Source organism: Echinops telfairi, unplaced genomic scaffold (genome assembly GCF_000313985.2).
Source record: "Echinops telfairi isolate 266 unplaced genomic scaffold, ASM31398v2 ScPeMD7_70;HRSCAF=299, whole genome shotgun sequence".
Lineage (NCBI taxonomy): Eukaryota > Metazoa > Chordata > Mammalia > Afrosoricida > Tenrecidae > Echinops > Echinops telfairi.
The window spans coordinates 15917402-15945261 of NW_022103968.1; the positions used below are offsets into that span (position 1 = coordinate 15917402).

General features: G+C 51.2%; 2 protein-coding genes across 7 annotated transcripts in view; one reads left to right on the top strand and one right to left on the bottom strand.

Moving 5' to 3' along the window:
- LOC101641285 (nebulin related anchoring protein) overlaps positions 1–20638 on the top strand; it is a 78479-nt gene extending 57841 nt beyond the window's left edge. For all 4 annotated transcript variants that reach the window (XM_045291479.1, XM_045291481.1, XM_045291480.1 and 1 more), the window contains 11 exons: positions 604–702; positions 2841–2945; positions 3261–3368; positions 4748–5059; positions 8650–8754; positions 9736–9834; positions 12451–12555; positions 15942–16049; positions 17800–18111; positions 19426–19557; positions 20313–20638. In XM_045291479.1, coding sequence (XP_045147414.1) covers positions 604–702; positions 2841–2945; positions 3261–3368; positions 4748–5059; positions 8650–8754; positions 9736–9834; positions 12451–12555; positions 15942–16049; positions 17800–18111; positions 19426–19557; positions 20313–20414 — 1587 coding nt within the window. In that variant the 3' untranslated portion in view covers positions 20415–20638. The remainder of the gene's footprint in view (positions 1–603; positions 703–2840; positions 2946–3260; positions 3369–4747; positions 5060–8649; positions 8755–9735; positions 9835–12450; positions 12556–15941; positions 16050–17799; positions 18112–19425; positions 19558–20312) is intronic.
- The window catches only part of HABP2 (hyaluronan binding protein 2), a 45544-nt gene continuing 33195 nt past the window's right edge, over positions 15512–27860 (bottom strand). The window contains exons 10-14 of one of the 3 annotated variants that reach the window (XM_045291484.1): positions 26729–26871; positions 25987–26121; positions 23168–23313; positions 20982–21147; positions 15512–15632 (exon numbers count right to left, since the gene is read on the bottom strand). In XM_045291484.1, the coding sequence (XP_045147419.1) occupies positions 20983–21147; positions 23168–23313; positions 25987–26121; positions 26729–26871 (589 nt within the window). In that variant the 3' untranslated portion in view covers positions 15512–15632; position 20982. Of the gene's footprint in view, positions 15633–19585; positions 20135–20547; positions 21148–23167; positions 23314–25986; positions 26122–26728; positions 26872–27860 lie in introns of those variants that run through there. The other 2 variants (XM_004700921.4, XM_045291483.1) reach the window with 2 other exon arrangements.

Here is a 27860-nt window from a genome sequence, read left to right on the forward strand (position 1 = left end):
AAAGTGGTTTCTGACCTTCATGATGGATCAGGTTCCCTTTGGAGCGTTCAAGTGCAGGTCTCTGGGCCCCACTCGCGATGTAGAGAGTCCCTCAGGGTAGGCACGGGTGTTTTTAAAGTTTAGGTTTTTAAAGTTGCTTAGCTCTTCAACTTGCACCATGAGGGCTGAGGAGTTCCGTATCACCCGTGAACATAGGTGAGGAGTAAACCTCAAATCTCAAAGGAGCCCTGGTAACACAAGGGGTGAGGCACTGGGCTGCTCATGACAGGCCGCCAGTCCACACCCGCCAGCCACTCTGGGAGAAAGACAAGGCAGTCTGATCCCGTAAAGTCTGTCTGAGGAACCCTCTAGGCACGCTCAACTCTGTCCTGTAGGACCCATCGGGCTGCCATGAGTCCCAGTAGACTCACTGCCAGTGAGGTTGATTAGTTAACGTTTCCCAGCAAGCATCTGGTCCTTTCTTTGGCTGCTTCCCATTGCGTTCTGAGGTCACAAGGCAAGGCCACGGGCTGGATTCGGGAGTGATAGACTAGCCTTTGCCCAACGCGGCTCTATAACTCGTACTGAAAGAGCTTCTCGTTCCCCTCTTGTGTGTGAATGCAGAGTAAATACCGTCAGCAGCCCCACTTGTTCCAGTACACAGCCGTGATGGACACGCCCAGCCTCCTTCATGCCAAGTTCAGCAGTCAGATTACCAATGAGGTAATGTCTCCTGGTGACTTCGGGACAGGCTTTACAAACCCTTCTAGGTTGTTAAGCACTGTGTGTATCTGTAGGGTGGGTGGGGGTAGAGGGGGACAGAGAGGACATGGATGCTTGGATGGAAATAATGCCACTGTGTGGAGCCGAAGCCTTTTCCAAAAGGAGCCCTGGTGTGCCACAGGGCTGCTAACCAACAGATCAGAAGTTCAAACCCACGAGCTGCTGTCACGTGGGGGTCTCCGTGAGTCAGAATCAACCTGATGGTACACAACAGCAGCAAACCTTTTTCAGAAGGAAAAGAAGGGCCTGTTTGAAATCTTAGGAAGGTTTACTCTAGTTCCTGAACAGTGGGGTCATGGGTCAGCTAGGGGGAGCTTCTCAGGCATGCGATTCGCAGGCCCCATCCCAGATCTCATGAGTCCAGACGGTCACTTAGCAAGAACTCCGGGTGATTTATGAAAGCCCTGGCTGTCATGCATTTAGGCCACTGTTGCCATGTGGTTATTGGGACCGAGCATTATAGGGAGGAGTCCTGGTTGTCGAGGGACTGTGAGCACAGAGAGCCTTTGTCAGGCTTCTCCTTCCCCAGCCAGCTCACGCTTCCTCACGAGAGAAGCTCATCAAAGCAGTCCAGTCCTGTGGGTTCCAGCCCTGCTTTGCTCTCTGACAGGTTTGAAATGGCAGGTGAGGTTGGCAGATAATTAAATTATGAATCCTCTTTAGTTTTTATTTAAGAGCCTTCTTCCATCTCTAACTTTTAGAAGTCAGTTGTGATTTGGATAGCTAGACTAATACTCACCCCCCTCCCCACTCCATCTCGAAAAGTAAGACGTGGCTCTCGGGATGAGAGATTCAAAGAGATAGACGATCTTGCGCAGGGACTATCAATTAAATTCAGAGTCCGCCTTTTGTTCTTAGTCTGTGAGCTGGAGTCTGAGGGCAGCAGTGCTTCTTATGATGGTCTCTGGCCTTTGGGAGCTCACCACCCACAGATCAACTTCTAATCGCTAGAGTGGGTGGCTTTTCACTGCACCAGGACATCTAGGGTTGCAGTGGTGTGAGTTCACTCCTGGAGTGGATCTGGGGTGACCCCTCCTAAGAAATGCAGCCTGGGGCTTGGGAGGCTCCCTCGCAGCAAGCAGGAGCCCGTGGATGGTGCAAACCATTAAAATGCTCGACTGCTGACTAGAAATGTTAGAGGTTTGAATCCACACACAGGCAGCTTGGAAGGAAGGCCTGGCCATCTAATCCCTAAGGAGCACCCACGGGGAACCTTGGGAAGCACAGATTCTAGGCCAGCACCCATGGGGTTGCCATGTGTTGGAATTGAATAGGTAGCAAGTGAGGAGGAAAAATAATCCTGACAAGCAGAGTGTCTTCCCCAGCCCCTCCTGTTGTCTTTCGGTTGGACCATCAAGGAAAAGTTTTGAGAGCCAACCGTTGTCTTGCCGAGTTTATTTTTCTTTCCTTGGCCCATAATTGAGTAAAGCAAATCTGTTTTTTCCCTTACTTCTGTCGCTTAGCCAGGGCTTTGCACCCTGGTGAACCAGTTCGGTCATGGCCAAATGAGGAAAAATTGGAATTCCCTAGAACTTGTAAAATATAGGAGTACTAGAATGATACCTGGAACAGGAAAAGTGACGGGTGAAGCTCCGGAATGGGAGACTCAGAAGAGGCACCCAGAGGCCTTTCAGGAGGCCAGTGCTGGAGATAGGATTATGTCCAGCACCATGGAGAGCAGCACATGGACAACAAGGCAGGGGGCCTCCATCTTTCGGGTTGGGGGTGGGGTAGGGGTGGGACGTTGCCCCCAACTATGCCGATCAAGAGAGTTGGTTGCCACGTGTGCAACACAATCCTTGTGCTCTAGGTGAGAGATTACGTTCCCAGCAACCCAGCAGCCCATCATTTCTCCCAGGACGGATCACACTCGTTTCACAAATGTGGATCTGTTCTGGTTTTGTCTCCACGGCCATGATTGAACCAGGAAGCACTCAGCTTGACCCAGAACAGACTGTCTTTATGGTTCCTCCCTTCCTCAAATGGCCTTTTACAAATGCACTCCCCCCAGTTTCAGACCAGGGACTCTGCCCTGCAGAAACACACATCACTCACTCCCTTGCTTCTCCTCCCCTCAGCGCCTCTATAAAGCAGCCGGAGAAGATGCCAGACACCAGTACACCACGACCTTGGGGCTTCCCGAGTTTGACCGAGCGAAGACCAACGCGGCCAATCTGAGCGATGTAAGCTGGGAGTTTGGGCGTGCTCCAAAGCTGCGTCCATCTGCCTGTGAGGGCATGCCCGCAGTGTCCTTCCCGGGGTCCAGAGCAACTGTGTTCAACGCCTCATTGCAGATGACCCGGAACCCTTACTCCGCACAGTCAGGTTCCACGTATGCTAATGAGAGTTTCCTCTGACAGCGTTCGCTGGTCAGAAGTTGATTCAAGAATATCGCACTGCAAATGAAAGGGGGAGGGAGCCTTTGTCGACTCGTGCAATTTCCTTTCCTTCGTTCCCTTCCACCCTTCCTAAAAGACCTACATGTGTTCCTACTTTAGGCGAAATACAAGGAGTCTTGGCATAATTTCTGTGCTCAAGGCTACAAGCTGACAACAGAAGCACTCCCCTTCCAGGCAGCTCGGGCCTCTGGAGAGATCGCCAGTGATGTGAGTGGAACACTATGACCTTCCATCCTGCCTAATTTCTGTTAACTTCATGTAAAACACCATCTATGGCTGGTTTGCTGGAATTAAAGCAAATCTATAACCATGTGAGACAGGATGTTGCCTGCAGAATACATGAGCTATGGATGAGGGTCTTTGATGGAGGCAGGGAAAGAGAGACTGGACGCGTCGGAAGCTAAAGAGCCCCTAGGTGGTGTCAATGGTAAAACACTCGACTACAGATGGAAAGGTTGGCAGTTCAACGCCCCCTACCACCCCCCGGGGCGATCTGCTTCTGAAAGTCCACAACCTTAAAACCCCGGGGCTGCTGTTCTGTTCCGCACCTTGGGGTCGCTAGGAGTCGGAATCGACCCGATGGCAACCCAGCACCACAAGGAGCCCACACTTTGCTTCTCACTGCAACACCCAGGAAACGATCCCCTTGGGAAGGTCAACTCCACCCACAATGAGAAGGAGAGTTTGTGGTGGCAGCTGTCCCCAGCTCTCTGTGCTTGGCAGTTCCACTCACTGGTGGGAGAGCTTACCAGCCTTGGTCCCACCCACCACTCTGTGGGTCATGAAGGTGGCTGTCTGTCTCCCATAAAGAGATTGTAGGAAATGTGGGCTTCAGACAAATCGATCCTATCTTTGGGGTGAGGAGCTCTGGTGGTATAGCGGTTACACATTGGACTGCGAGCCGAAAGGTCAGCAGTTTGAAACCACCAGCTGCCCCGAAGGAGAAAGATGGGGCTTTCTACTCCTATAAATAGTGACCATCTCGGAAACCCACAAGGACATTTCTACCCTCTTCTGTAGGGTTGCAGTGAGCTTTTCTGGGGTGTCTTTTGAGTGTCATGATTTGCTGGGTGTGCTTGGAGACAGCACAGATTCCTCTGTTACCCTCGTGGTCACAGGACACAGAAAGGGCCCCGAGTCCTTCCTTTGACTCCGAGGCTCTGGCTGGGATATGATTGGAAGAACAGGCCCGTCTCCATTGCCCTGGAGAGGAAGGCACGCTTACAGGCCAAGTCTCGTGTTCATTTTCTCATAACTGCCCTCTCTGAGTGCAGCTAAGGAGTCCCTGGGCGGGACCAGTGGCTAGGCACTCAGTCACTAACTGCAAGGTGGGAGGTTGGCGTCTAACCAGAGATGCCTCAGGAGATAGGCCTGGTGACCTGGCTCTGAAACCCCAGGGAGGTCAGTTCTACTCTGATGGGCAAGGGGGTTCTCCGGGAGTGAACATCAACTCCGAGGCAGCTGGGAATGGGCGGCGTAACACGAGAGTGGTTTTCCTGGGGGATCGGAGGCAAAGAGGCGGATGGGACCGCAGGGTGTGCAATGCACGCCCACCTTCACTGACTGGTGCTCCTCTGCGGCCCTAGTTTCTCTACAGACACGACTTTGTGAAGGAGCGAGGGCAGCTCATCGGGGCCCGCAGCGTGAATGATGACCCCCGGCTCCGGCACTGCAGGCGGATGGGCCAGCTGCAGAGTGAGCACCAGTACCGGAGGGAGGCGGCTGGCACGCAGGCCCAGTGCCACCTGCCCAAAGACATGGTGAACCTGGTCCATGCTCAGAAGGCTCAGGCCCTTGCCAGCGACTATGACTACAGGACGCGGTGCCACGAGTTCACGGCGCTGCCCGAAGACCTGAAGCTGGCCTGCGCCAAGAAAGCCCACGCCCTGCAGAGTGAGGTACGGGGACCTCGTGGGACGCAAGCCGCTGTCCCCAACCTCCTACCTCCCCCTACAAGTCTGCTGTAGATCTCTGCTCCCTCCCTTGGCTTCTTTGACTCCCCCCACACCTGCTAGCTTGGTAAGGCACTCTGTAAGTGGGAATCATTCAACACATTCCTACGGGCATCTACTGTGTGCCAGGCTCTGTTCCAGGCCCTGGGGACACAGCAGTCAGCACAAGAGTCACAGATACCTGTGCTTTGTGGCTTCCATTGTAGCCCCCCCATCGGCAATAGCAAGGACAATGGCCTCTTTAGAGTTCTTACCCTGGGCTGAGCCTTGGCGGCACAGTGATCAAGTACTTGGTGGCCACCCTAATGGCTTGGACGCATCAGCTGCTCTGCAGCAGAAAGAGGTGGCAGTCTGCTTTCATCCAGGCTTGTTAGGTTCCTGCTAGGTGCCTTCTGGTTGGGCCTGACCCACAGCAACGCTATGCACAACAGAAGAAAACACTGCCCCGTCCTGTGCCCTCCCCACCATCGTTCCTAGGCCGGAGCCCATGGCTGCAGCCACGGCGTCCATGCATGTCATTGAGGGCCTTCCTCTGTTCCACTGACGTCCTTCTCCAGGGACTCATCTTCCCCTGACAACATGTCCAAAGTAGGTGAGACAAAGCCTCGCCACCCTGGCCTCTCAGGAGCACTCTGGATGTACTTCTTCCGAGACAGATTTGCTTGCTCTCTTGGCAGTGCATGACACTCTCAATATTTCTCACCAGCACCAGCAGCCGAATGCATCGAATCTTCTTATGTCTTCTTTCTCCAAGACTCGCAGCCTGGGAAGCCCAGTGGGGCAGTGGTCCTCCTCCGACAACGAGGCTGGGAGTTAGAATAGACTCAACAGCAATGTCTATTATATATTTATAGATATTCACTCACGTACCCAGGTTATCTCAATTAATACGGAGGTAGGATGGGGATGTAGCAACTTGGGCACCAACAACCTAATTGATGTGCCCACGGCCACCCAATGGGCAGGGCTGTGACCAGGCCAAGGACCCAGTGTAGCTCCCATCTCTTGACTCCTGGTTCAGAGCTCTTTGGCTCTGCCAGGTGGCTGGGATGGGAACACAGGTGCTCTGAAGCTAGTCTCCTCTAGAGCACTCTAAGTGAGGGTTTGCTGTGCATACCCCTAGGTGGCTGTTCTGAGAACCGGAGGACCTCTGTAAGGAGTCCTGAGCCCTTCCTTGGCAGGGTGGTGGGAGACGTGGATGAGATAATGGGTCTAAAACAAACCACGCCCTCCAAGAGCCGTGATTATCCAGTGTCTTATCCATCTGACAGTGATTCCAGTCCTCTTCTGGAAGTGTCTGTATTGTTCTACAGTGGCTAGAGCTCAAACTGGCCAACTGCCAAGCACGGAGCCTCAACACTTGAAGCTGAAGGTGATCCCGGGCCCTAAGGTTTTGTTTGTTCCTGAGAACAGGGAGGCAGCCTTTGGGGGAAGGCTGAGCCCACGGGGCAGCTGTGTATTCTTTTAATGCAGAAGGCTTCTTGGAAGCCATCTTTGGGGGGCTGCTGCTTCTGGGCGCCCCTCCCATCTGCCCCTCCTTTATGGTGAAGTCCGAGGCCTGCGTGTTGTGCCGGAGGCCTGAGTAAACAGGCAAAGCTGGGCAGGTGAGTGATGCAGGATCAATGGGGGGTCCATTTAGCGGAAGAGTCCGTCAGAGGCTCATCCGGTTCTTTGGGGAAGGAAGCACCTCTTGCTTTCTCACTTACCTGGGTCTCACTGTTCTGCTCCACAAAGGACAAGTTGAAAGAGTGCTCCCCACTTCATCTTGCTTCTGAAAGGAGCAAGGCCCGGCTGTGAGGGATTATTCTCTGTGACTGAGAAATTTATCCAATTTTCTCTGTTCTTTACCCGAGTGGCAAGGCACAAGCAGAGCCGGTTGTAGGCTGAAAGATCGCTGTCTAAAAAGCCATCCCCCTGACATGGGGTTTTGAAACCTGCTCCTGAGCCTGAGTGCTGGCCCCCCTCCCCCAGCTGGAGAGCAGAGAGGAATGGGCACAGGGACATTGAGCGGCAGACAGTAGATCAGAAGGCAGCCCTCTTTGAAGCCAGCGGTGAGGTGCTGCTGGGCATCCTGAAATGAAAGGCCGAGAGGCCGGCTTCTGGGGTGATATTTTGCATGACAGCGGGGCTGATCTCTAAATTAGAGAAATGCCATCAACTTCATTTAGATCCAAAGGGAAGGTTTCCTTCAAAAGCTTCCCCCATCCACCACCCCCCCCACCACCTTGCAAAAGACTTAGCAGGCTATCAAGAGGAGAAGGAAAGCATTCGTACACTGCGCCCTTGCTGGGTGATGGGGGCAGATCAGGCAGCAGGAAGGTTTCACATGCTAGGGGACTTCCAATCAGACCATTTGTCTTACAGCATCGCTTCCTGTCGTACCCGGGGAGCAAGACGTTTCCCGCTTAAAGGGAAGATGGAACAAAAGATCAGAGGGCGGGGCCCAGGTTTATTAATACGAGTGTTGGCAGTGGGAGGAGGAGATAAACTGAGGCATGGGAAGATGGAAAGGGCACGGTCACGATTAGCCAGCTGTATCCAAGTTTGAAGGCACCCCGGTAGCACTGCTGTTAAACAGTGGGCTGTCAACTGCAAGGTTGACACCTGAAATCCATCATCGTTCCCTGGGGCCAAAGGTGAAGCTGTCTGCTCCCATCAGGGCTGATAGTCTTGGGAGATCTAAGGAGCAGTTCTACTCTGTCCTGCCGGGCCACACTGAGTGGAGGTGGGATCAGTCACACTGGGTGTGATTTGGGTTTTTATCAGAGTTTCTTCCACTGTTGAGAGTCCTTACCCCCCACTATCACTCATAACACATACATATACATATACAGATCTATACATACACACATATCCACACATACGCATGCACATATACACACGCATGTATACAAGCATACACACACATGCAAAGAGGCGCACACACATACGCACATATATACATATACCAACACATACACACACATATATGTACATTTACACAACATATACACACATATACACACATACATGTGTACACATACAGACACACAATTGCAGAGTGTGGGTGCGCTCACAGGTTTTCATGAGAGTGGAGGGAGATACCTCACAGGGGCATCAGAGAAACGGGGTCATATTTCAGTGAGGCGGCAGTCGCCAAGTCATAGAACATTCCATCCAGAGCTCACACCCCCTGCTTCTTGCTGAGCCGGGTGTGGAGGGTTTCTGCATCTCGGCAGGTGGACCACCAGTCACCTTGTGGCCAGAAAGAAGCAAATGAATGGGAGCGACAAATGCTCAGATGAGAGTGTCCCTAGGCTCTTCTGTCACACGGCCATGCACACCTTCTGCTGAGGACCTTGTTCATCCCCTGCAGCTCGGGTCCTTCTGGCATGTTGGATGTGGTCCACAATTAAATTCCCGAGGTGGTCACTTGAGATGCGCTTGGCACGGAGCAGTTGGGACGAAGCGTTATTACAAATGCTTTTGGAAGCCAGGGGCTTCTGGAGAGGCATCGGGCCTTTCTTGATAAAACGCCAATGGTTTTCTTCATGCAGTTTCGCTACAAATCCGACCTGATGGGCATGAAGGGGGCAGGCTGGTTAGCACTGAATTCCCCGCAGATGGAGAGCGCAAAGAAGGCCGGAGAACTCATCAGCGAGGTACCGTCACCCGCCTCTTACCGTGGCACTGGCAAGAGCAGCCAAGCGGGGTTTCCTTTTGAAGGGGGAGCTTGCTCACGGGGCGGGTTTCCAAGAGGATCCCCTGGCCTCCCAGATGGCCAGTGTTTTCCTGGGACCATTGGCAAGCACATCCTATAATAGATTTCCCTCCGAGTTAATTCCTTGCGGGGGAACTAAAGACACGGTGGAAACTGGGCAACGAGAGGTGAACGATGGATTAGAAGGCCCCCCAAAGATGCACTGAGTACAATTAGGCTCTAAAAGGACCCATTGCTTTCATGGATGGGGGAGCGAACTTACCTCCCACCTGCTGAATGGACGCGCAGGGCCCATTGTCTGGAGATTACATGATTTCTCCATCAGTTGCTGTTGAGTGGATCCCAACTCACAGGGCCCCTGGGGTGGGACAGAGGAGAGCTACTCCCCATGGGGGGGTTCAACAGCTGATTTCTCACAGGTTTTTCTTCCAAAGTGTCTCTGCAGCCTTTGAACCTGCAGCCTTTGGGTGAGCAGCTAAACGCATTGGCCATTTGTACCTCCCAGGGCCCCTCTGTAGTTTCAGATCATGTTAGAAGTTACACAGGGATAGGTGCATGTCCCGAACTCCCTACTGCCTTGATGGCCTTTGGACCTTTGCTCTGGAATCCCCTGGGGGCGGGTGACCCTGCTGTCTTCCATTTCTTAATGACCATGCTTACCATGCTCAAGCAGGGCCACTGGGTGCTGACTGCGGTTGCCCTTTGAACTCTCTGTGGCGAGCCGTGATACTTTATAATCTCTGCCCTCACGAGAGCCAGCACCTGTAGAAGATGCCCCTCAGAGAGGCAGCTTGCAAGGTTCCTATGCCCTTGACTGTATGTGCCCACCGAGAAGGAGATGCCATTGGCACATTTGGTCCCGAGGAGGTGGGATGGAGCACCATGCAGACAAATGTATGACAGCTGCCCCTGTTGCTTCCAGACCACGTACCGTAAGAAGCCAGACAGCATCAAGTTCACTGCGGTGGTCGACTCCCCAGACCTGGTGCACGCCAAGAGCAGCTATAGGCACTGCAATGAGGTGGGCTCCTTCTCCTCACTCGTCTGCAAGGTGCATTAGGGGGTGGTGCTGGTCAGTGGTCACGGCCGGAGACCACCTGCTCTGGGTAGATGTGGTCCCAAACCTGACTATGACCATCTGCTACCGGGATGGCCTTAGTTTGGTGACTTAATCTTTTCTCACCCCAATTTCATCATGTCAAATGGAAGAGTAATGACAATTCCCATACGATTGGAGGAATTCAAACAATCACAGACCCCCTCAAACACTGCTATCCGGTCCATTCTATCTTGATGCTGCCCTGTTGCTGTTAGGTGCCATAGGGTCTGTCCGGACTCATAGTGACCCTGTGGACAGCAGAGCAAAGCACCGCCCAGTCCTGCATCATCCTCACAAGTGCTCTTATGTTCGAGCCCATTGCTGCAGCCCCTGTGCCGCTCCATCCGTGGAGGGCTGTCCTCTTTGGTGGCTGCCCCTTACATGACAGTACCCTAGTCTTTAGTACCTTTATGGGCACAGACTGCCAGGTCTTTCTCCCACAGAGCGGCTGTTGGTTTCAAACCACCAACCTTTTGACCAGCAGCCCAAGTGCTTAAACACCAGACCACCAGGGCTGCTGAAATGGGTCCAGTAAATGAAAACAGGTAAAAGCTTCTGGCAAGTGCCCGGACCAATCAATAAAGGTTCCTCAGTCAAGGGCTGTCCGTTACTATGAGTTTGTAAGCAATCATTGCAACCATGGTACTCACTATTATTGATGGCACCTTACCGAACACAAGCTCAGATACCTTTAGCTGCTGACCAACAGCAGTGAGATGCAAAGCGTAACGTGATGGAGTTAGCAGGGGGAAAAAACTGCTGTACTGAAAGCTTCTCTCTGCTTTTACTCTCTGCGCTGTTGAGCCTGGTTTCTTCTCTTCTGCATTTATTCTGAGGAATAAAGCCTTGCATTATCCCCCTCCCCCGAAATTGCCCTGCAATTCAACTTTGAGCCCACAGCGACCGCGGCTTGGCACCCTCACAGAGCCGGAACGTGTGCTGCCCAGTGCAGACGCACAGAGCTCAGAGTGAGTCTGGTCGTGAATGAGAATTTTCGACATTACATTTTTCTTTTCTAAGGTTAGGGGAGGGGAGAGGAAGCAGTAGGCCGGAGGGTGACAGGTATTAACTTGGGTGGAGGGGAGAATAGACTTCCACACGAGGGACACAAAATCAAAGCGATAAGTTAATTGAGTTTGATAAGTCGCTTAAATCGCCGAACACAAAAAGGAGGATCTGCGATGTGGACCGCCCCTAACTCGCGAGAAATAATTTTTAAAGTGAACAGAGGACCCTCATGGCACCCTTAAATCACAACTCTAAATAGAGCACAGAAGATAGTTTGACACGGACAATTGGGTCTTCCTGGGATGAAAAGCTGAATTTTCTGAGCACATGCTAAGGCATTTTATCATCCGAAGGAGTCATTAGCTGTGTCTTATGACTATTAATGTTAAACAAAGGCATTGCGGCTTTCATTTACCATCATTGAGTTGATTGTGACCCGCAGTGACCACTTAGGACAGGGTAGAAATGCCCTTGTGGGTTTCCAAGAGTGTAATTATTTGCAGGAAGAGAAAGCCTGATCTTTCTCCTCCAGGGAGACTGATGGCTTTGGACTGTTGACTTTGCAGTTAGAAGCCCAACTCAGCCACAACTCCCCCCGGCCTCATCACTGGTAAAAGGCATGTCTTCAGGTCAATTGCCCGGATTGTCTGAAATACCCGTAGCTTTTTATATGGTTTGCAAGACACCTAAGTAGGGCGAGCCAGGATGTTGGCTTGTGGTGCCTTAGAAGCATTGAAAAACAAACAAACAGAAAAACACCCTTTTTGTTCTTGTTGTAGAAAAAAAATACATGGCACAACATTTGCTGGAGCAGCATTTTCCAGGTGGGCAGTTGGGTGCCATCCTTTGCATTCATCATGTTACAGAGCCCCTGGGTGGCATGAACAACAAAAGGGCTCAACTATTAACCTAAAGGTTGACAGTTCAAATCCCCCCAAAGGCATGTAGGAAGACACCCAAAGTCCGTGGTCTGCTTCCAGAAGGTCATGGCCTTGGTAACTCTCCGGAGCAGTTGACTTCAAACACATGAGGTCATATTGAGCCGGAATGGATTCAAGGGCAACTACCAGCAACACCCAAACCCTATGATGCCACCATCCTGCATGATGGGCGCCCAATTGCCATTGCCCTGAACAGAAACACACGGGGAGTAGACCTTGGTGAATATTACAACAGAGCTCTTTGGGCTGCTAACCGAAAGGTCACCCGTTGGAACCCACCAGCTGCTCCTTGGAGCAAAGATGAGGTTTTCTGCTCCCATAAATATTTATACCCTTAGGAACCCCAAAGAGCACATCTACTCTGTCCTGTAAGGTCGCTTCTATCAGTTAAAATCGCCTTGATGTCAGGGAGTGAGATTTAACTCCAGCCACCTCACCTGGGCCCTGCCCCAAGGACACCCTCCATCCATGCAGGGCCAGGCTCCATCCCCTCCTGCGGGCCCTTGGCGGAGGGCACACCAGCTTGCTTTCCCCCTCTGAGTTCTACAAACGCAGTTCTTCATTTACCGGGTGCTTTTCTTACCTGCAGCGTCTGTACAGGTCAGGGGATGCCGAGTCCCTGCACAGGTACACCCTGATCCCCGACCACCCCGACTTCACCCGGGCTCGCCTGAACGCGCTTCACCTGAGTGACGTAAGTGAACTCGTGGTATGTGTGGGCATGCATCCCTGTGTGTCCAGTTACCTGTCCCCACCCTGGGCTCTTTTCATTACTGTTGTATTTTTAGTTCTGTTTAAAAAAAATCTGGATCACACAACCCTTGCTGAATTCCACTTTAGTCGCTTGTGCAATCCCACGAAACCGATGGCATCCATGGTGGTGGTCAACCAACAACCATATCTATTGCTTAGTTCAAATTGGGTGTTTGGGTTGATTTGGCTTAGTTTTGAAGTGCTGGGAAGGAGGTCTTGGGGTGGAGAAAATACACTGGGCTAATGGTAGAACAGACTGTCTGTATGCCCAGAGCTGCTTTCTTCTCTGAGCCTCAGTTTCCTCAACTGTGAAATGGCTGTAAGGCCGGGCTAGGTGACGAGGGGTCCCCTCTAGCTATGAGACTCTGACTCAGGGTACTCCTCCAGGAGCTCCGTGGGGGTACCCTTGGCCCCCCACAGGTATAGAACCTGCTCTGTTGGGTTCCTGAGCCCCTCTTAGCCATTCAGAGGAGTGAGGCTCTAGGGCTGGGCTGCCATTTGGAAAGATGCCGCGTCCGGTGAAGCTGCCCGGGCCCGCATGCAGCCTTTGTGCAGGGAGCTGTGGCCTCCAGCCCTTTTATTCCCCTTAGATGTGTGCCCTTTGCGTGCATAACCGAGAAGCTGTTTCCTAAACCCGGGCTTGTTGTTAGCAGGGGTTGGAGGCCCCTGGTTGTAGTAGAATAGGCGGACGCTCGGCCAGGAAAGCTGTGATCCTGGGATAACAGGTAGCACGCGGAGAAATCAAAAGCTGCCGTCAGATCCAAATAACACAGGCTGAGAGTGTCTGCCTGGGGCAGCGCAGGGCCTCCCAGAGTCTGGCCATTCTTCCCGCCCTGGCCTGGCCATTGTGTCCTGCGGCTCCGTGCAGATCAACAGCTGCTACTGTTCACCCCAGAGCTGGCTGCCACACAGGGGTCGGCCAGAGGCACCTTCTAGTTAGTGTGTGTATTAGTTTGTTGCGTTTGTAAAGCCCTGTGGGATCCCACGCAATGAATGCAACGGGGCTTTGTAAATATGAGTTATTATGACCATTTGATGTGTTTGAGGGAGGCGAGAAGGATAATTTTAGAACAGCAGCCCTAGTGGGCTGACCTCCATGTGGGGAAGCTGGGCCTCCCCTCAGCAGAGCCTGGAAAAAACCTGGGTCTCATTATTGCTCCCAAGATGGGGGAGAAAGGAGGCCTCCACTGGAGGAACTCTACGAAGCCCATGGCCATGGACACAGGGGTCTGGCGTGAGGAGCCCAGCCACCCCAGGTTGGTGACAGAAGCAGCTCTCCTGTGAGAACGAATGCCACTCCACTGAGTCCCAGAACAGGATCTGGAGCACTCCTGAACCTCCTTTGAAAGAGCACGTCTTCGGGGGGCGTGGAGGATCCGCACAATTGGATCAAGTGGTCTGTGTGGAAGGTGTGGAGGGAAACTGACCTTCCTGGGCAAAGAAAGCTATTGAGATGTGCAAGGCAGCTGAAATAACTAAAAAATCAAATGACTCTAATGTGTGAGGCTGAGGACAAAACTGTGCCCACTGTGATCAAGAAGAAGAATGCTCGGGGTTCCAAATCAAAGAGCCCTTGGAATTGAAAGACTCCCGGTGGCAAGGCAGAAACCTCAATAGAATTAAAAAAAAAAAAAAAAAAAGAACTTAGGGCGGAAGTGAACACAAGCCAGCAAATAGACAGGGAGAAGTGACCCGGCCAAAGGGAGCCCAGACACTGGGGCGAACCCTCGTCTGGCACCGGTCTCTGGTGGACCCCAATAGACATGGGAGCTGGGAGATACTGGAGACCACAGTGGGAGGAGGCAAGATCGGATGCATTTATCTAGTCGGGGATGGCATGGAAGGTACTATTCCAAAGCCATCGTGTCCCCTCTCCAGGATGTGATGGCTCTATTTGCTTCTCCCAAACATGTGGACTCATGAAAATAGGAAGTGTGACACGTAAGGGGATGGCGGTTGTGTTGGTACCCTAATGCTACTCCCCTCCCAGAGGCCTTTCAGTCCTGCCTTCCCAGCTACTGGCTACTGGCGATGACCAGGAAAATCTAACCCCATTGGCCCTGTTTGCGATCCACTGATCGGATGATCACAGATCGTGGGTTCTGGATCCTCAGGGACCTGGAATCTAGTCGATGTTGGGCTTGTGGTCTGTGGTGTGGGATGTTGGATTCAGAGAGGGTGAGGGAGGTCAAGGTGATGATGTAGGAGGCTGAGGGTGACCACGTTTGGCTTGGGCTCTTCCTGGTCTCTCCAGGCTGAGAAATGGGTAAGGGGAGACCCGTTGCTTTCCCTCTGGTCTGCCAGCTCTCCTCTGCTTACGGCCCTAGCTCCCCTGGAGGACAGAAGCCCCAGTCTTGACCTCCATTCCAAGGGCACCATCAGGTAGGATGTGAAGGGCTAGGTGACTTGTTGCAGCCCGTGGGAAGGAGTGAGCAGCCGTGCGGTCTGGAGCTATCCCTTTGTCGTCTGCAGTTAATATGATCTGGCTGTTCCCTCCCGCTGTCCCCCTGCTCTGTGGCAGAATAAAGGACCATCCTCCACTGGGCGCTCCAGATGGTGCCTTTCATGGAACCGTTCCCTTATCTTGGAGGCAAAGAAAATATATATATATTAGCTACACGAAGGCATGAAAGTTTCTGATGCCTCGTATTGGGGCTGTGGTTCTTCCCGATGACTCAGAGGAAATGATTACAGGCGCCCAGAGCCGGTGTGGGGACAACTTGAAAGGGGGACAAATGAAAGAGGAAGATATGAAACATGGGTCAGGTGCTCAGCCAGGATTTTGACAACATTTTCAATTCAGGTGAAGGTTCTTCCCTTCATGCTGCCTCCGGGGGCGTCTATGAGAAGAGGCGTGCCTTGTGGTGGCCTCGCAGCCCTGCTGGGCGGCTTTCCAGGAAGGCTGTGGAGCAACCAAAGACACGTGTTCCACGTTCCACAGCAGGGCTACCAGCGTGTGCAGAGAAACAAGGTTCTTGAATGTTGAGCTCTGGCATTAGCAGCTGCAGGCTTGGGGCCCTGAAAGACAGAGACGTCTACAAGGGTCCTTCTGAGAGCCACAGGGTGTAGCCAATGAACTTTCCCCACAGACCGCAAGACCAGGGACTCATGCACATGCTGGGGGCTCAGAGATTGCCTGTGGATGCCTCGTTGGCCAGCTTCACCAATTCTGGAGCTAGGGGACTCCCCAGGGTGAGCCCATGCCACTTTGAGGATCAACAAGGCAAAGGGCTCCTGTTTTGCCACCTCTTCTGAGCACCAACCACATGAAAAGCGGTGAAGCGATGGCCTCCCTGCTTACTCTTGCCTTTGTCTCTCCCAACCTAGAAAGTCTACAGACACTCATGGGAGCAGACCCGGGCCGGCGGCTACGACTTCAGACTGGATGCCATTCCATTCCAGACAGCTCGTGCATCTAGAGAGATTGCCAGTGACGTAAGACCCACATCTCCCCCTGGGTTGCTGACAAGTGTGGTCCTGGTTTTCCTAGTCCTGTGGAAACTCAGACTGATGGAAACACCATCAACATTCTTTCTGCACCAAAAAGGAACCCGTCCATTTGATTCCGACTCACACTGGCCATTAGAGCATAGTAGGACAGCTCCCTGGGATTTCCGAGGCTGTAAATCTTTATGGGAGAAGACTCCCCGGGAATGGTTGGTAGGCCCGAACCTTTGGTGAGCAGCCCCGCACTTAACCTACACCACCAGGTTCCTTAAACATTGAACCTATCTGTCCAGTGAAAAGAAGAGAGGTTGGCCTTATTAGCTAAGATTTTAGCCAGAAATTTTGGATTAAGGGAAGTTGTATTCAAAGTCACTCTTGGAAGTTGATGTGTGTATACCTAGAAATCAATGATAATGTTGTTTTATTTGCAATAAAGGGATCTCTTTTAGCAGAAGTGCAGGGTGACAGGATAGCAAGATGTTTGGCTCGATCCTGGCTCAGGTTCTTAGGAAATGGTTGTGTGATCTTTGATGAGTTAATTAAATTCTCTGAGTTCAAGTTTCTTTATCTGTGAAATAGGGAATCTAATACTTGTCTCCAGAGATGTGGCATGAAAACAGAATACTATGTAGCATCTGACACCTGTTCCAACAATGCAGCTATTATTATCTCAGAAAAAGATGTCCCTTCAGCACTGCATCTGTTCTTATCTAGGGACTCTGCTGCCCATCCATGCTGTGCTAAGTACATAGATCCAGAGCAATCATTTAGAACAGCAGTTCTCAACCTGTGGTTTGTGACTCCTTTGGGGGTTGATTCATAACTGTAGCAAAATTACAGTGACAAAGTAGCAACGAAAATAATTTTATGGTTGCGGGGGGTCACCACAACATGAGGAACTATATGGAAGGGTCACGCCATTAGGAAGGTTGAGAACTGCTGATTTAGAAACTTCTCCTTAAAAGAAACTTGACATTGTAACATCCTTGCTGCTGATAGGTGGATTCACCTGTGGACCAGGGTCAAGGTCCGTTGACTGTTATCAGATGTGTTGGTGTTCTAAGACCTTGTGTGGTCTTTGATGAAATGAAAATTTAAAAAGGAAAAGCAACATGGAACTAGGGTCCTTCGGTTAGATAGTGGAGCCCACTGGGCTGGGTTCCTGAAAGCAACAATATGAGTAGCTACCAGGCGTCTCATGTCCTTTGGACCTGTTCTCAGGAGGGTCCTGGAGGAGATCTGCTTGGTAGAGTGGAGGTCCAGCGTAAAAGAGACCGGCTCTCACTGAGATGGATGGAGCAGTGGCCGCGTCCGTGGGCTCCAACAATGGTCGTGAGGATGGGGCAGAGCAGAGAGGACTTCCTTCCCTCGCCATCGGGTCACTCTGCAGGGAAACTAACTCCCTGGCACCTAGCGATCAAGCAACGGCCCGGCCACTCAGCAGCACAGACCCATACCAGACATGATGCTCACGCTCCATCTTGTTGGATCTTCTTAACACTCCCTATGAGGTGGAGAGGAATTCTCCCATTTGAACAGATGAGGGAAAGGAGAGTCAGGGAGATTCCATCACTGGCTCAAAGCCACTCGCCTAGAAGGGGGCAGAACCAGGGCAGACCCAGGTTAACTAGATTCCGAAGCCTGTCCCCTTACCCTGTGCTTGGACATCTTGCTGAGAAGCCCTTGGGTGGTCAGGAGGGAGGGACCCCCATGGACAATCCCCTCCCTTGCCCTACAGTTCCGGTATAAGGAGGCCTTCCTGCGGGCCCGGGGCCTGCAGACTGGATACCGCAGCATCTACGAGGATCCGAAGATGAGACATTTCCTCCGCGTCGGCAAACTCCAGAGCGACAATGTGTACAAGAAGGACTTCGCCAAGACCCTGTCCCAGTTCCACAGCTGCACAGACCAGCCTGGCCTCCTCCAAGCCAAGCGGAGCCAGCAGCTGGCCAGCGATGTGCAGTATAGGCAGCCCTTGCCCCAGCCCACCTGCGACCCAGAGCAGCTGAGCCTGAAGCATGTGCAGAAGGCTCACCGGCTACAGAGTGATGTGAGTGCCTGTCCCCCCGCCCCCTGCCCCCCCACCCAGACCCTGCCCACCTTCCTCTTCAGGAGGGGACCATGGTCCCCCCTGCCCCCCCACTCCAGTCTCGGTCTGAGATAGAATCCCAGACACCTACCGCTTCACTGCCAAGGCAAAGAAAACCCAAGCTCACCGCCATGCTAATGCCGGCTCACAGGGACCCTAGAGGATGGGGCAGAACTGCACCTGTGGGTGTCTGAGACCGTGACATTTGACAAGAGTAGAATGGCCCCTCTTCCTCCCGAGGAGCAGCTGGTGATTTTGAACTGCTGACCTGGCGGTTAACATCCCGGTGTGTAAGCACGTCCCCTGCCAGGGTCAAGATTGCCAGGGCTGCCATCTGCCATAGGAGCCCTGATGGAACAGTGGCGGAGTGCCCAGTCGTTAAGCAAAAGCTTAGAAGTTTGAACCCCAATGCCCCTTCATGGGAGAAAAGACCCGGGGTTCTGATGCTGCAAAGAAGTCCGCGAGGAAGCCGAAGGGCCCATTCTACTCTACTACTCTATGAAATACGGTCTCTGTGAGTCAGAATGGAGTCTGTGGCTCACAGCAACACCGTCAGCCAGGGCTCTGTTGTCGGCCAGGCTCCAGACCAAATGTTTCATAAGCCTGGTGCCATGTCTTCCTCCCGACCACGAGCCGTGATGCACTCGCGTTACACCTGAGGGCGCAGGCTGCAGCTCACACAGCTAGTGAGCGGCCGGTCTGGGATGGGAACCCCCATGTGACCTGGTCACTGTGCTGTGCTACTTCGAGGCATCCCATAGCGAACTGCCGCAGCCTTTGTGCCTTTCCTGGGAGGAATATGACGCCCAGAGGAAGGAAGGGACTCCCCCCAAGGCCACTGGCGAGTTAGGATCGATAGCACCCTGGACTTGAACCAGATCTTCGGACTCCATAGCCAGTTCCCTTCCCAGCATCCTTCCTACCCCCACCCCTGCCTCACGGCCCTTTCAGCCCATTGTAGCCCACATGAGCTGAAGGGCCAGATGCAACAGACAACAGCACGATGGCCCGGCTCTAAGCCCCTTGGGTCTTCTATGGCAGGGACCTCCTGCTCAGGATGAATTTGACCCGTGCCCTGCCTTCAGCGACAGCACCATGTGATGGTGCTTCAGAACGTTTATGTCAAAAGTTCAATTTCTTTTCATTTCCTTTTTCCTTTTGAACCTTTGGAAGGCCCCCATCTCAAGGCTGCCTTTTAAAAATGGTATCCACTCTTTGGACAAACTACCCCCAACCCTTCTGACCTCTTCCTCCTGCTTCCCTCCTTCCCCCAAGGTTAAGTACAAATCGGACTTGAACCTGACCAGAGGTGTCGGCTGGACCCCTCCTGGCTCCTACAGGGTGGAGATGGCCCGGCGGGCGGCAGAGCTGGCCAACGCCAGGTGTCTGGCTCTCCGGGGCACTTACGTGAGTAGCAAGCCACAAACCCGAGCCCAGTTGGCCAGGCCTTGGGGAAAGGCAAACCCATTGTTTCTTTTCAAAGTTTATTTTTGGCCAAAGGTCAGCTGGCTCTAAAGAAGCGTGAAATGCAGTTGGAGCAAGGTGCTTGATTTCTCGGGTCTGAGATGCCCAGGCGGGATGACTGTCAGGTTAAGCGTCCTGCAGGCTTTTCTCTGAAGTGGCAGCCCTCAGTTCCGCAGAGGCAAACCTTTCAGGGCGGCATCACTTTGGGGCCCGGGCAGCCTGGCTGTGATGACTGTGTGTTCGTTACAGGCACAGCAAGGGTCGGAGACTAGTGGGCCCCAACAGTCAGGGCGGTGACCCCGGCTTTGTTCAGGAAAAAGACACCCCGTCTAAATGAGAGACTGGCTTTGCTGCCTCTTCATGCTGGTCTTGAAAGTCCTTTCTTCTTGGGGTAGGGGCAGGCAGGAGGAGGATTTCAGCATTCCTGGGGACCTTGGGTCTTAGACTTGGTTCAGCCCTGGATTCTCAGCTGTAACGTTGCTGGTTCGAACCTGCCCCCAGAGAGCTTGGCAAACAGCTTCTGAAAGGTCAGAGTGGAGACCCCTATGAAGCAGTTCTGCTCTGCCTGTGTGGGGTCACTCTGGTCGGAAATGACTTGACAGCCGCTAGCAAAGAGGAGGCAGCTTAGACCATTCGTGCCGGGACAGTAGTGGAGAGGGCGCAGTTTGAACTCAGGGCGTTCTATTTGGTTTCTGCAGGGCGGGCCAGAGGCTGTGGACTCTAGTGACCACCGGCGGGATGATGTCAACCCTGACGCCACTGAGATTCTGCATGTCAAAAGGAGGAAGGCTCTATACTGAGAGCCCCTCCCCACCCCTGAGAGTGGGGAGAGGAGTTGGAGAGACCAGCTTCCCTGGTTTCAGCTTGGGCGAGCTGTGAACATGGACCCCCAGATGCTACCTCCCACCCACTCTGTCAAAAAAAAAAAAAGCATGAAAATGAATGGATCATGTTTCTACTGGGGAGCTTTGTGTGTCTGAGATAGAGGCATAAAGATGTACAGACAGCTCCCATTGGGGCTGGACATTCTGTCTGTAATTCCACGTCTGCCAATATTCACGGTGAGCCAGTCTCCTCGAACACTGATGTTCCATAAGAACAATTGTTGAGAGCAAGTGTGACACCTTTCAGGTAGAATTCATCATTCCTGCCTCTGTCTCTCCAGGGCAGAGGGGTCTTGCGAAGTGGAGAAATCCTGGTCCCAGGAGCCTGGGCTTGGCAGCAGTGTCTCTGCTTAGATCTAGGGACACGGCCCCGGGACACTCCACTGCGCAGCCCTCAGGAGCTCTAAGGGTCTAACACTGCCCATAGAGTCTAGCCTTGTGTGGGTGCTAAGGAGGGAAGGCTCTGAAGTTGGAAGACACTACCTTAGAAGCTAGTCTCTTTCTGGATGGTGGCTTGAATCCAGCTCAGGAACTTGGAGACTTGAGTGTAGACCCCTGGCTTCTGTCCGCATTCCAGGCCCCAGCTCACGATCCCGTAGACGTAGTTGGTGCCGTTCTTCTCACAGGTCAGAGGACCTCCCGAGTCTCCCTAGGGAAAAAGAGGTGTGTGTTCGGTTGTGTATGGCAGTGCCGATTCAACGAGGCTACCCCGGGCCACAAGGGGATGCTGAATGACAGGGCTCTTCCCTTGTGTCCCCTGACCCAGGGCTCTCAAGCGGGGACAGGAGTACGATTTTGCATCCTGAATGAGTGAGGGTTTGGGAAGTTCCTACCCTCCTAGCTCCTGAGGATAGATAGATAGATGATGATAGACAGCTAGCTAGCTAGATAAGTGTATTAGATAGACAATAGGATGATTGATCATAGGCAGCTAGGTAGGTGTGTAGATAAATAGATGATAGGCATCTAGCTAGTTAGGTAGGTAGATAGATGATAGCTCTCATGATGTCAGTTCTAACTCATGTACAGCTTTATGCACCACAGAATGCGTGTTTTCTAGTCCTCTGTCATCTTTATGACTGCCGACATGTTTGAGTCTAATATTGCCACTATTACAAATATTACTATTGTGCATCCTCAGGGCCTTTGACTTTCCTGTTCTGGCTGCTGACCTGTGTCATGGTTTAATGTACGGACAGAGCACTTCCAGAACCAGCGGGACACACAAGGAGAGGAGGGTGGGACAATTGGCCTAGAGGCAGCCTGATTTCTATATTCGAGTATGGTTCATGGGTTTAGATTGTCTGAATTCCAGATCAGGCTCTACCACCTGTTAGCCATGTGCTCTGGGGGCTCAGATGGACACACTGTTCACTGGATGGCAATAGCCTCTCACCTCTCCACAGGTTCCTATGAAGATGATCGGCTGTACATTGAATACAATAGGTCCTAACACATGGCAGTCCCTCACAGTGGCAAGAAAGAGGATGGTGAGGACATGGGTGCAAAGTAGGGAGCACTTGCTATTTGAGCATGGCAGCTGAGAGTTTAGTGTAATGAGCTATCTCTTTTTAAGCTAAGCCACCACCTGATGATCTTATGCATACATTACACTTTCACAGATTGGGCACCTGGGAGTAGAGAACAACTTCAGTGATTTAGTAAAGGTTTCAAACCTATGGCAATTTGTTTGGAAAGCCTGCCATCTCTTGCCTTACTCATTGTCCAGGGGCTTAGGACGTAGGTATCCGTGACTCCTTGGGAAGAGGCAGAGGATCCCAGTGGAGCCACAGACCCTGCAGAGAATGACTGTGATTCTATCCCAGAGTGGAGCAGGAGCCCAGAAAATCAGTGCTGGGCCCTTTTGCAGGCAGGGTCCATCCATGAGCTAGACTTGGAATGTGCCCTGTGAGGGGTTTCCACCGCAGTTGTATGGTTCATGAGGACCAGGGATGCAGTCTGAATTGCCGAGGTCCTTGGAAGCTGGGAAGGATGTTTGTTGTGTGATGTGACCTCTTCTGATAGAGGGAATGGGTTTCTACTTGGGTGGGGTGCCTGGGACCACTTTATCTGATGGAGCCCTGTCCACCACTGGCCTCAACAGCTCAGAATTCCCCAAAGTCTGGGAGTAGGGGGGCTGTTAGGCAAAGCACAGAGTGATGTGAGTACTTATTTTTTAAGTCCAGTCAATCTTTCTCTTTCACTCACACACACATTCACCTGGACGTACACATGTACACACCCTTTTGGACCCAGACAATTGGAACTTTTCAGACTTACGGACAAGTCCTGAGACCAGAAACTCCATCTTCCCACTTAAGGACAGTTGAGCAAAGTAGCTAAGACTTTGGTGCCCAGCAGACCTGGTTCAAATTTTAGCTCTTCTACTCAGCACCCAAGATAACGACCTCTAAGCATTCTTAACATGATATGAAAGACATCTACCTCACCACTGTGCAGTGAGAATTGAATGAGACCATGCAGACAAAGTGCCCCTCTTATTTCATGGGGCCACCTGGCCTGTGTGGATTCAGACTGACCAGAGGACAGATGCCCCAGCTGTGCCTTTGTTTTCTGGCCCTTGGACTCTGCCTGCCACCCGAGCTCTACGGGGCCCCTGTGCCCTGTGTAAAGCCCTGTCAGCCTCTTCTGCACATGGAGTCACTGACCTGGCAGCTGTCCTGCCCGGGTTTCTGCAGGTTTCCCGCACAGATCATGTTATCGTCAATCATGTGATCGTAGAGGCGGCGGGAGTTGCACAAAGTGTTGGTGATCAGCTTGACTTTGGCGTCCAGGAGCTGGCGGGACCCATCCCCTGCGAGGTGGAGAAGAGAAGGTGTCAGTGTGGGAGGCAGCACGCTCCTCGCCTGATCAGGAGTCAGCAGTGGGTGGCACTCCCTACGTAGCGTTCCACAGAAAGCATCCCAATGAGACCGAAAGATCAGCAATGACTGTCAAGCAAAGATAGAGAAGCAGAGAAATGAGAGTCCTAAAAACTGAGCAACCGGGACATAGCCAAAGAGAATGTGGACACACTTGCAAAGAATTTAACTCATACCATGAACAGTTTGTAGAGAATTTGCCAGATGGGAGCTTTATTTACTGTGTAATCTTTCACCAAGGACAGACACACACACACACGAAATAAATAAAACTATTCAAATGAGGAGAGCATCTATGTGGTACAAAATAACACGAAATCAAAGAGTGCTTTCCAAACAGATTCTGATATAAACAGGTATTACTCAGAAAAATGTACCAAAATACTGGCCAAATCAAAGAGACAGAGAGAGGCAGTAGTGGGAAGGAGAAAGCCAGGCAGGAAGGAAGAGCTGTTTTCTGGGAAATGTGCAGGAAGTGTCATCTCCCAAAGCTGGAGCTAACGTGTAATCAGTAACCAAGCACCACAGCAAACCTTTTTTTACACCCTTGACCAAACCTGCATTTCCACACTTACCAGAATACAGAACCATTTCTATCTCCCAGCTAGACCATGAGGTCTTGGTGACCAGGGATGGCGTCTTAGCAATTCTAAATCTCCTGTGCCTAGCAGAAGGGCTGACACAATGGATTCTAGGTGGATGGATGGATGAAGTGTCCTAGGTTCCTTATTGAGCATCTGCTTCCCAGGGCAGGTATTTTCTCCGTTCTACCATCAGGCCAACCTCAGCTCCCATGGGCCCCATGCAGAAGAGAACAAAATGCTTTCTGGTCCTGAGTCATCCCCATGACCCCTAACAGCTTAGAGCCTATATGAGCCATACGATTTTCACTGGCTCATTTTCTGAAGTGAAATTTTGAGCCTTTCTCAGAAGGTCCACTGAGACCTGCTTAGCATCATAGGTGTCCTAGCAACACACCTTGCTTCACTGACAGATGGTGGTGCCTGTTCATGAACTTCGGTGGCTGGGACTGAAGTCACGTCTCCAAAATGGAGGTCAGAATTCAACTGACCACTGACCTCTTCATGCATAATACCCCTCCCCCCATTTAAGATAATGAACTCAGCCAAAACATGTCATTGACTTTGAACATGGAAGTCTTGGAGGTCTATTGATGAAAGAGAATCATTCTGACCTGGCACGCCATAAGATTTTCCTCCAAGACTTGAGCAAAATAGAGGTCAAAAGATTTAGGTCGTTGATAGTGGAAAAACCCCTCAAACCCCTGACATTGAGTTGATTACAACCCATAGCATCCCTACACGACAGAGTAGAACTTCCCCTGTGAGTTTCCAAGATGGTAACTTTTTCTGGAAACAGAGAGCCGCATCTTTCTCCCACTGAGTGGCTGACCTTGCCGTCAGCAGCCCAATGCATAACCACTACTCCACCAGGGCTTCCCGAAGGGAATTATAAACAGGGATTCTGACTGACCTTAAAGCCAATGACCCAAAAATCACCTTTCTCAAAATCCTTCTGTCAAACCTGTATATTACATCCCAGTTACTTCATGAATATAGATCTACTTACAGTGATTCTTACCTGCCATTGTGAAGGACAAGATTTGAGGAGACATGCATTTTGAACATTTGGAAAATGCTTGAACTATCCTCCTGAACTCAATTGGATTAGACCACAAAAATAAAAGGAAAAAACCAAAAAAAAAGGCCACCACCACAAAAAAAAACCCCACAAACAACCCCCAAAACAACAACAACAACAACAAACTCACTGCCATGGAGTCAGTCCCAGCTCAATGGCCCTCTGGGGCAGAGGAGAGCCGCCACTGTGGGTTTCTGAGACTGTAAGTCTTAATGGGAACAGAAAACCTCATCTTTCTCCTGTGGAGAGGATGGTGGGTTCAAACTGCTGACCTTGTGGTTAGCAATCCAATACACAACCCACTATGCCACCAGGCTTCCAACTGGAGAAGACGACACAGTAACTTCAGAACTATGAGAAGAGTGGTGTTATTTTGAGCTAGTGCCAAATCAGAAAAATGAAATCAACAGTTTGATTTCACAAAATTTAAAAAACATTCTACATGTAGAGCTCTGTATGAAGTACTGTGGGAGAGAAAAAGATAAGTGAGACCTGGCCCCTCCCCTATGAGGGCTGATTATTTAATTGATGATTAATTAATGTCCCTATCGAATTTTGCTATTTCCGGTAGTCATGGTTTCCACACCTGGGAGGTAACTATGATTATTGGAGCACTAGAACTCTGTTGTCTAAGTTACAATGTGAGGAATCCAACTCGTTTATCTGACTCCCAAGTCCACGTTCTTTTCAAAGCTGTGGAAGGACATAGATCTCGATGGATATGGGAACAATGCCCAATTATGATAAAAAATCCAAGAGTATTGAATGGTTCAATTTACGTATGAAGGAAGATATCCTGGAGGTGGCAAGATTTAAACCAGAATGCAAACATGTAGGTAGACTCTTTCTCTTGAAAATATATTTCGAGTGCAAACTCAGTTGGGTTTCTTCTCTGTTTGATACAGCACACCTGAGTCTCAGGAGACATCCACAGCCAGACTTACCTGTTTCTGTAACACCCCAGCCAGCGATGTAGCACTCAGTCCCTGAGGAGAAGGGACCATCAGGCAAACACACTGTCTTCACATACTTGGATTCCAGAGCACAGTGTCCATCCACTGGCTTTAATTTGAGCAAAGCTGTGAGGACGGAGAGAAAGGGGCTGGAGTCCCTGTTTGGTCAAAGAAGCACCAACTTCCTGATTGGAAGCAGGTTGTTGCAAAGCTCCACCCTGAATGCCTGAAACCCATCTAGAATCACATCAAGCAATAATCACTGAGCTTGAAATAATTTCTAATCAATCTTTTAAAATAGTCTCTGAAGGGTGAGAAGGTGGTCAAGTAGAGAGCTTGAGAGGCCAGAAGAATGGGGAAGTAGGGTGCAGAATGAAGCAGCCAATTACTCAAGGATAGCAATGGTTTCTGCACTTGGGTGTTAATCATCATCAGCCTCCCCATTTTATAGAGTGGGGAACTGAGGCTCTAGGAGGGGAACTTGGCTAGTAAGTGACAGAGTCGGGGTTCAAGACCAAGGTTTTTTCACAACATTTTTAGCATCTCTTCCTCTCGATTTTAGTCGTGTGCACATTTATTTACAAGTAACACCCACCTTTAAGAATGAAAACGCTCCAGAATAAATTCTCCATTTCAGAGTCTACACGAGACCCCCAAATAGCAAGGGTACCACCCGCCTGAAAGCAAACCTAGAACGAGACCCCCTGGGAGGTCTTTCATAGAAGATACTTGCCAATATCGTTGTGCGGAATCTCGTCTCTCTCATGATATAGGCTGTGCTTAAAGATCTTCTCCACTCCAAATCTCTGCTCATGGAATTCTGTCTTCAGCAGGTCCTGGTCCCCTAGTACCACTCTCAGATGTTTGGTTTTTATGCTGCAAGGGAAGATGCCATGCTCAGGAAATAGCCCAGGGATGCAAGAGACTGCATCCAAAGCCCAGCGCTGCTTTTGCTAAGGGAGTTCTGTGACTTTAGCCAATCACCAAACCTGCGTCCTCACCTGCATTGACATCTCTCTGGAAGAGCCTCATTGTGTAAGTCAACGGCTTTCTTGCTTGGTTAATAGAATCCGTCTGTAAACCTAACATGCATTCCCCTGTTCCTCGTCCCCTACCATTCCGCCTGGGCCTTGCTAGAGAAAACCCAGCTGCCACCTCAAACAACTCTTCTACAATCTGTGGGGAGGTGCTAATGATTACATGGTTGACCTCTCTCAGGGAGTGTCTAGACTCCCAGGAGAAATTGCTTAATGCATTAGAACAGCAGTTCCCAACCTGTGGGTTGCGACCCCTTTAGGGGGTCGAACAACCCTTTCACAGGGGTTGCCCGATTCATAACAGTAGCAAAATGACAGTGATGAAGTAGCAACGAAAAGAATTTTATGGTTGGGATCACGCCAACCTGAGGACCTGTATGAAAGGGTCGTGGCATGAAGAAGGTGGAGAACCACTGTCTTAGAAGACTTTCAAGATTGCCTATGAAATGCGGGTTTTGAGGGACCAACTTGGACCGTGAACTTAGCAAGTCTTCATGCGCCCCAGAGGGTGCTTGCTTCTGACGTGCCCGGCAGGCTGACTAGAAGGTGCCAGACCCAGCAGGCTCGTCAGTGATGACCTCAGATTGTGGGGAACACGTTATTTCCTTTGTCTAAGAGGTTAAGGGCATGGGTTTTGGAAGCAGGCTGATCTAGGAGCACCATTTACTCTCCCACCTGCTTTGCGCATGGTTTTAGGCAAGGTGAATACCTTTTCCAAGGCACAGGATCCTCATTATGAAATGGGAATAACAATACAATAACCTCTTGAACCCAACGAGCACTTTGGGGGCTCAGGGAACTTCCTAGTGCAGGCACTGGGGAGACTGG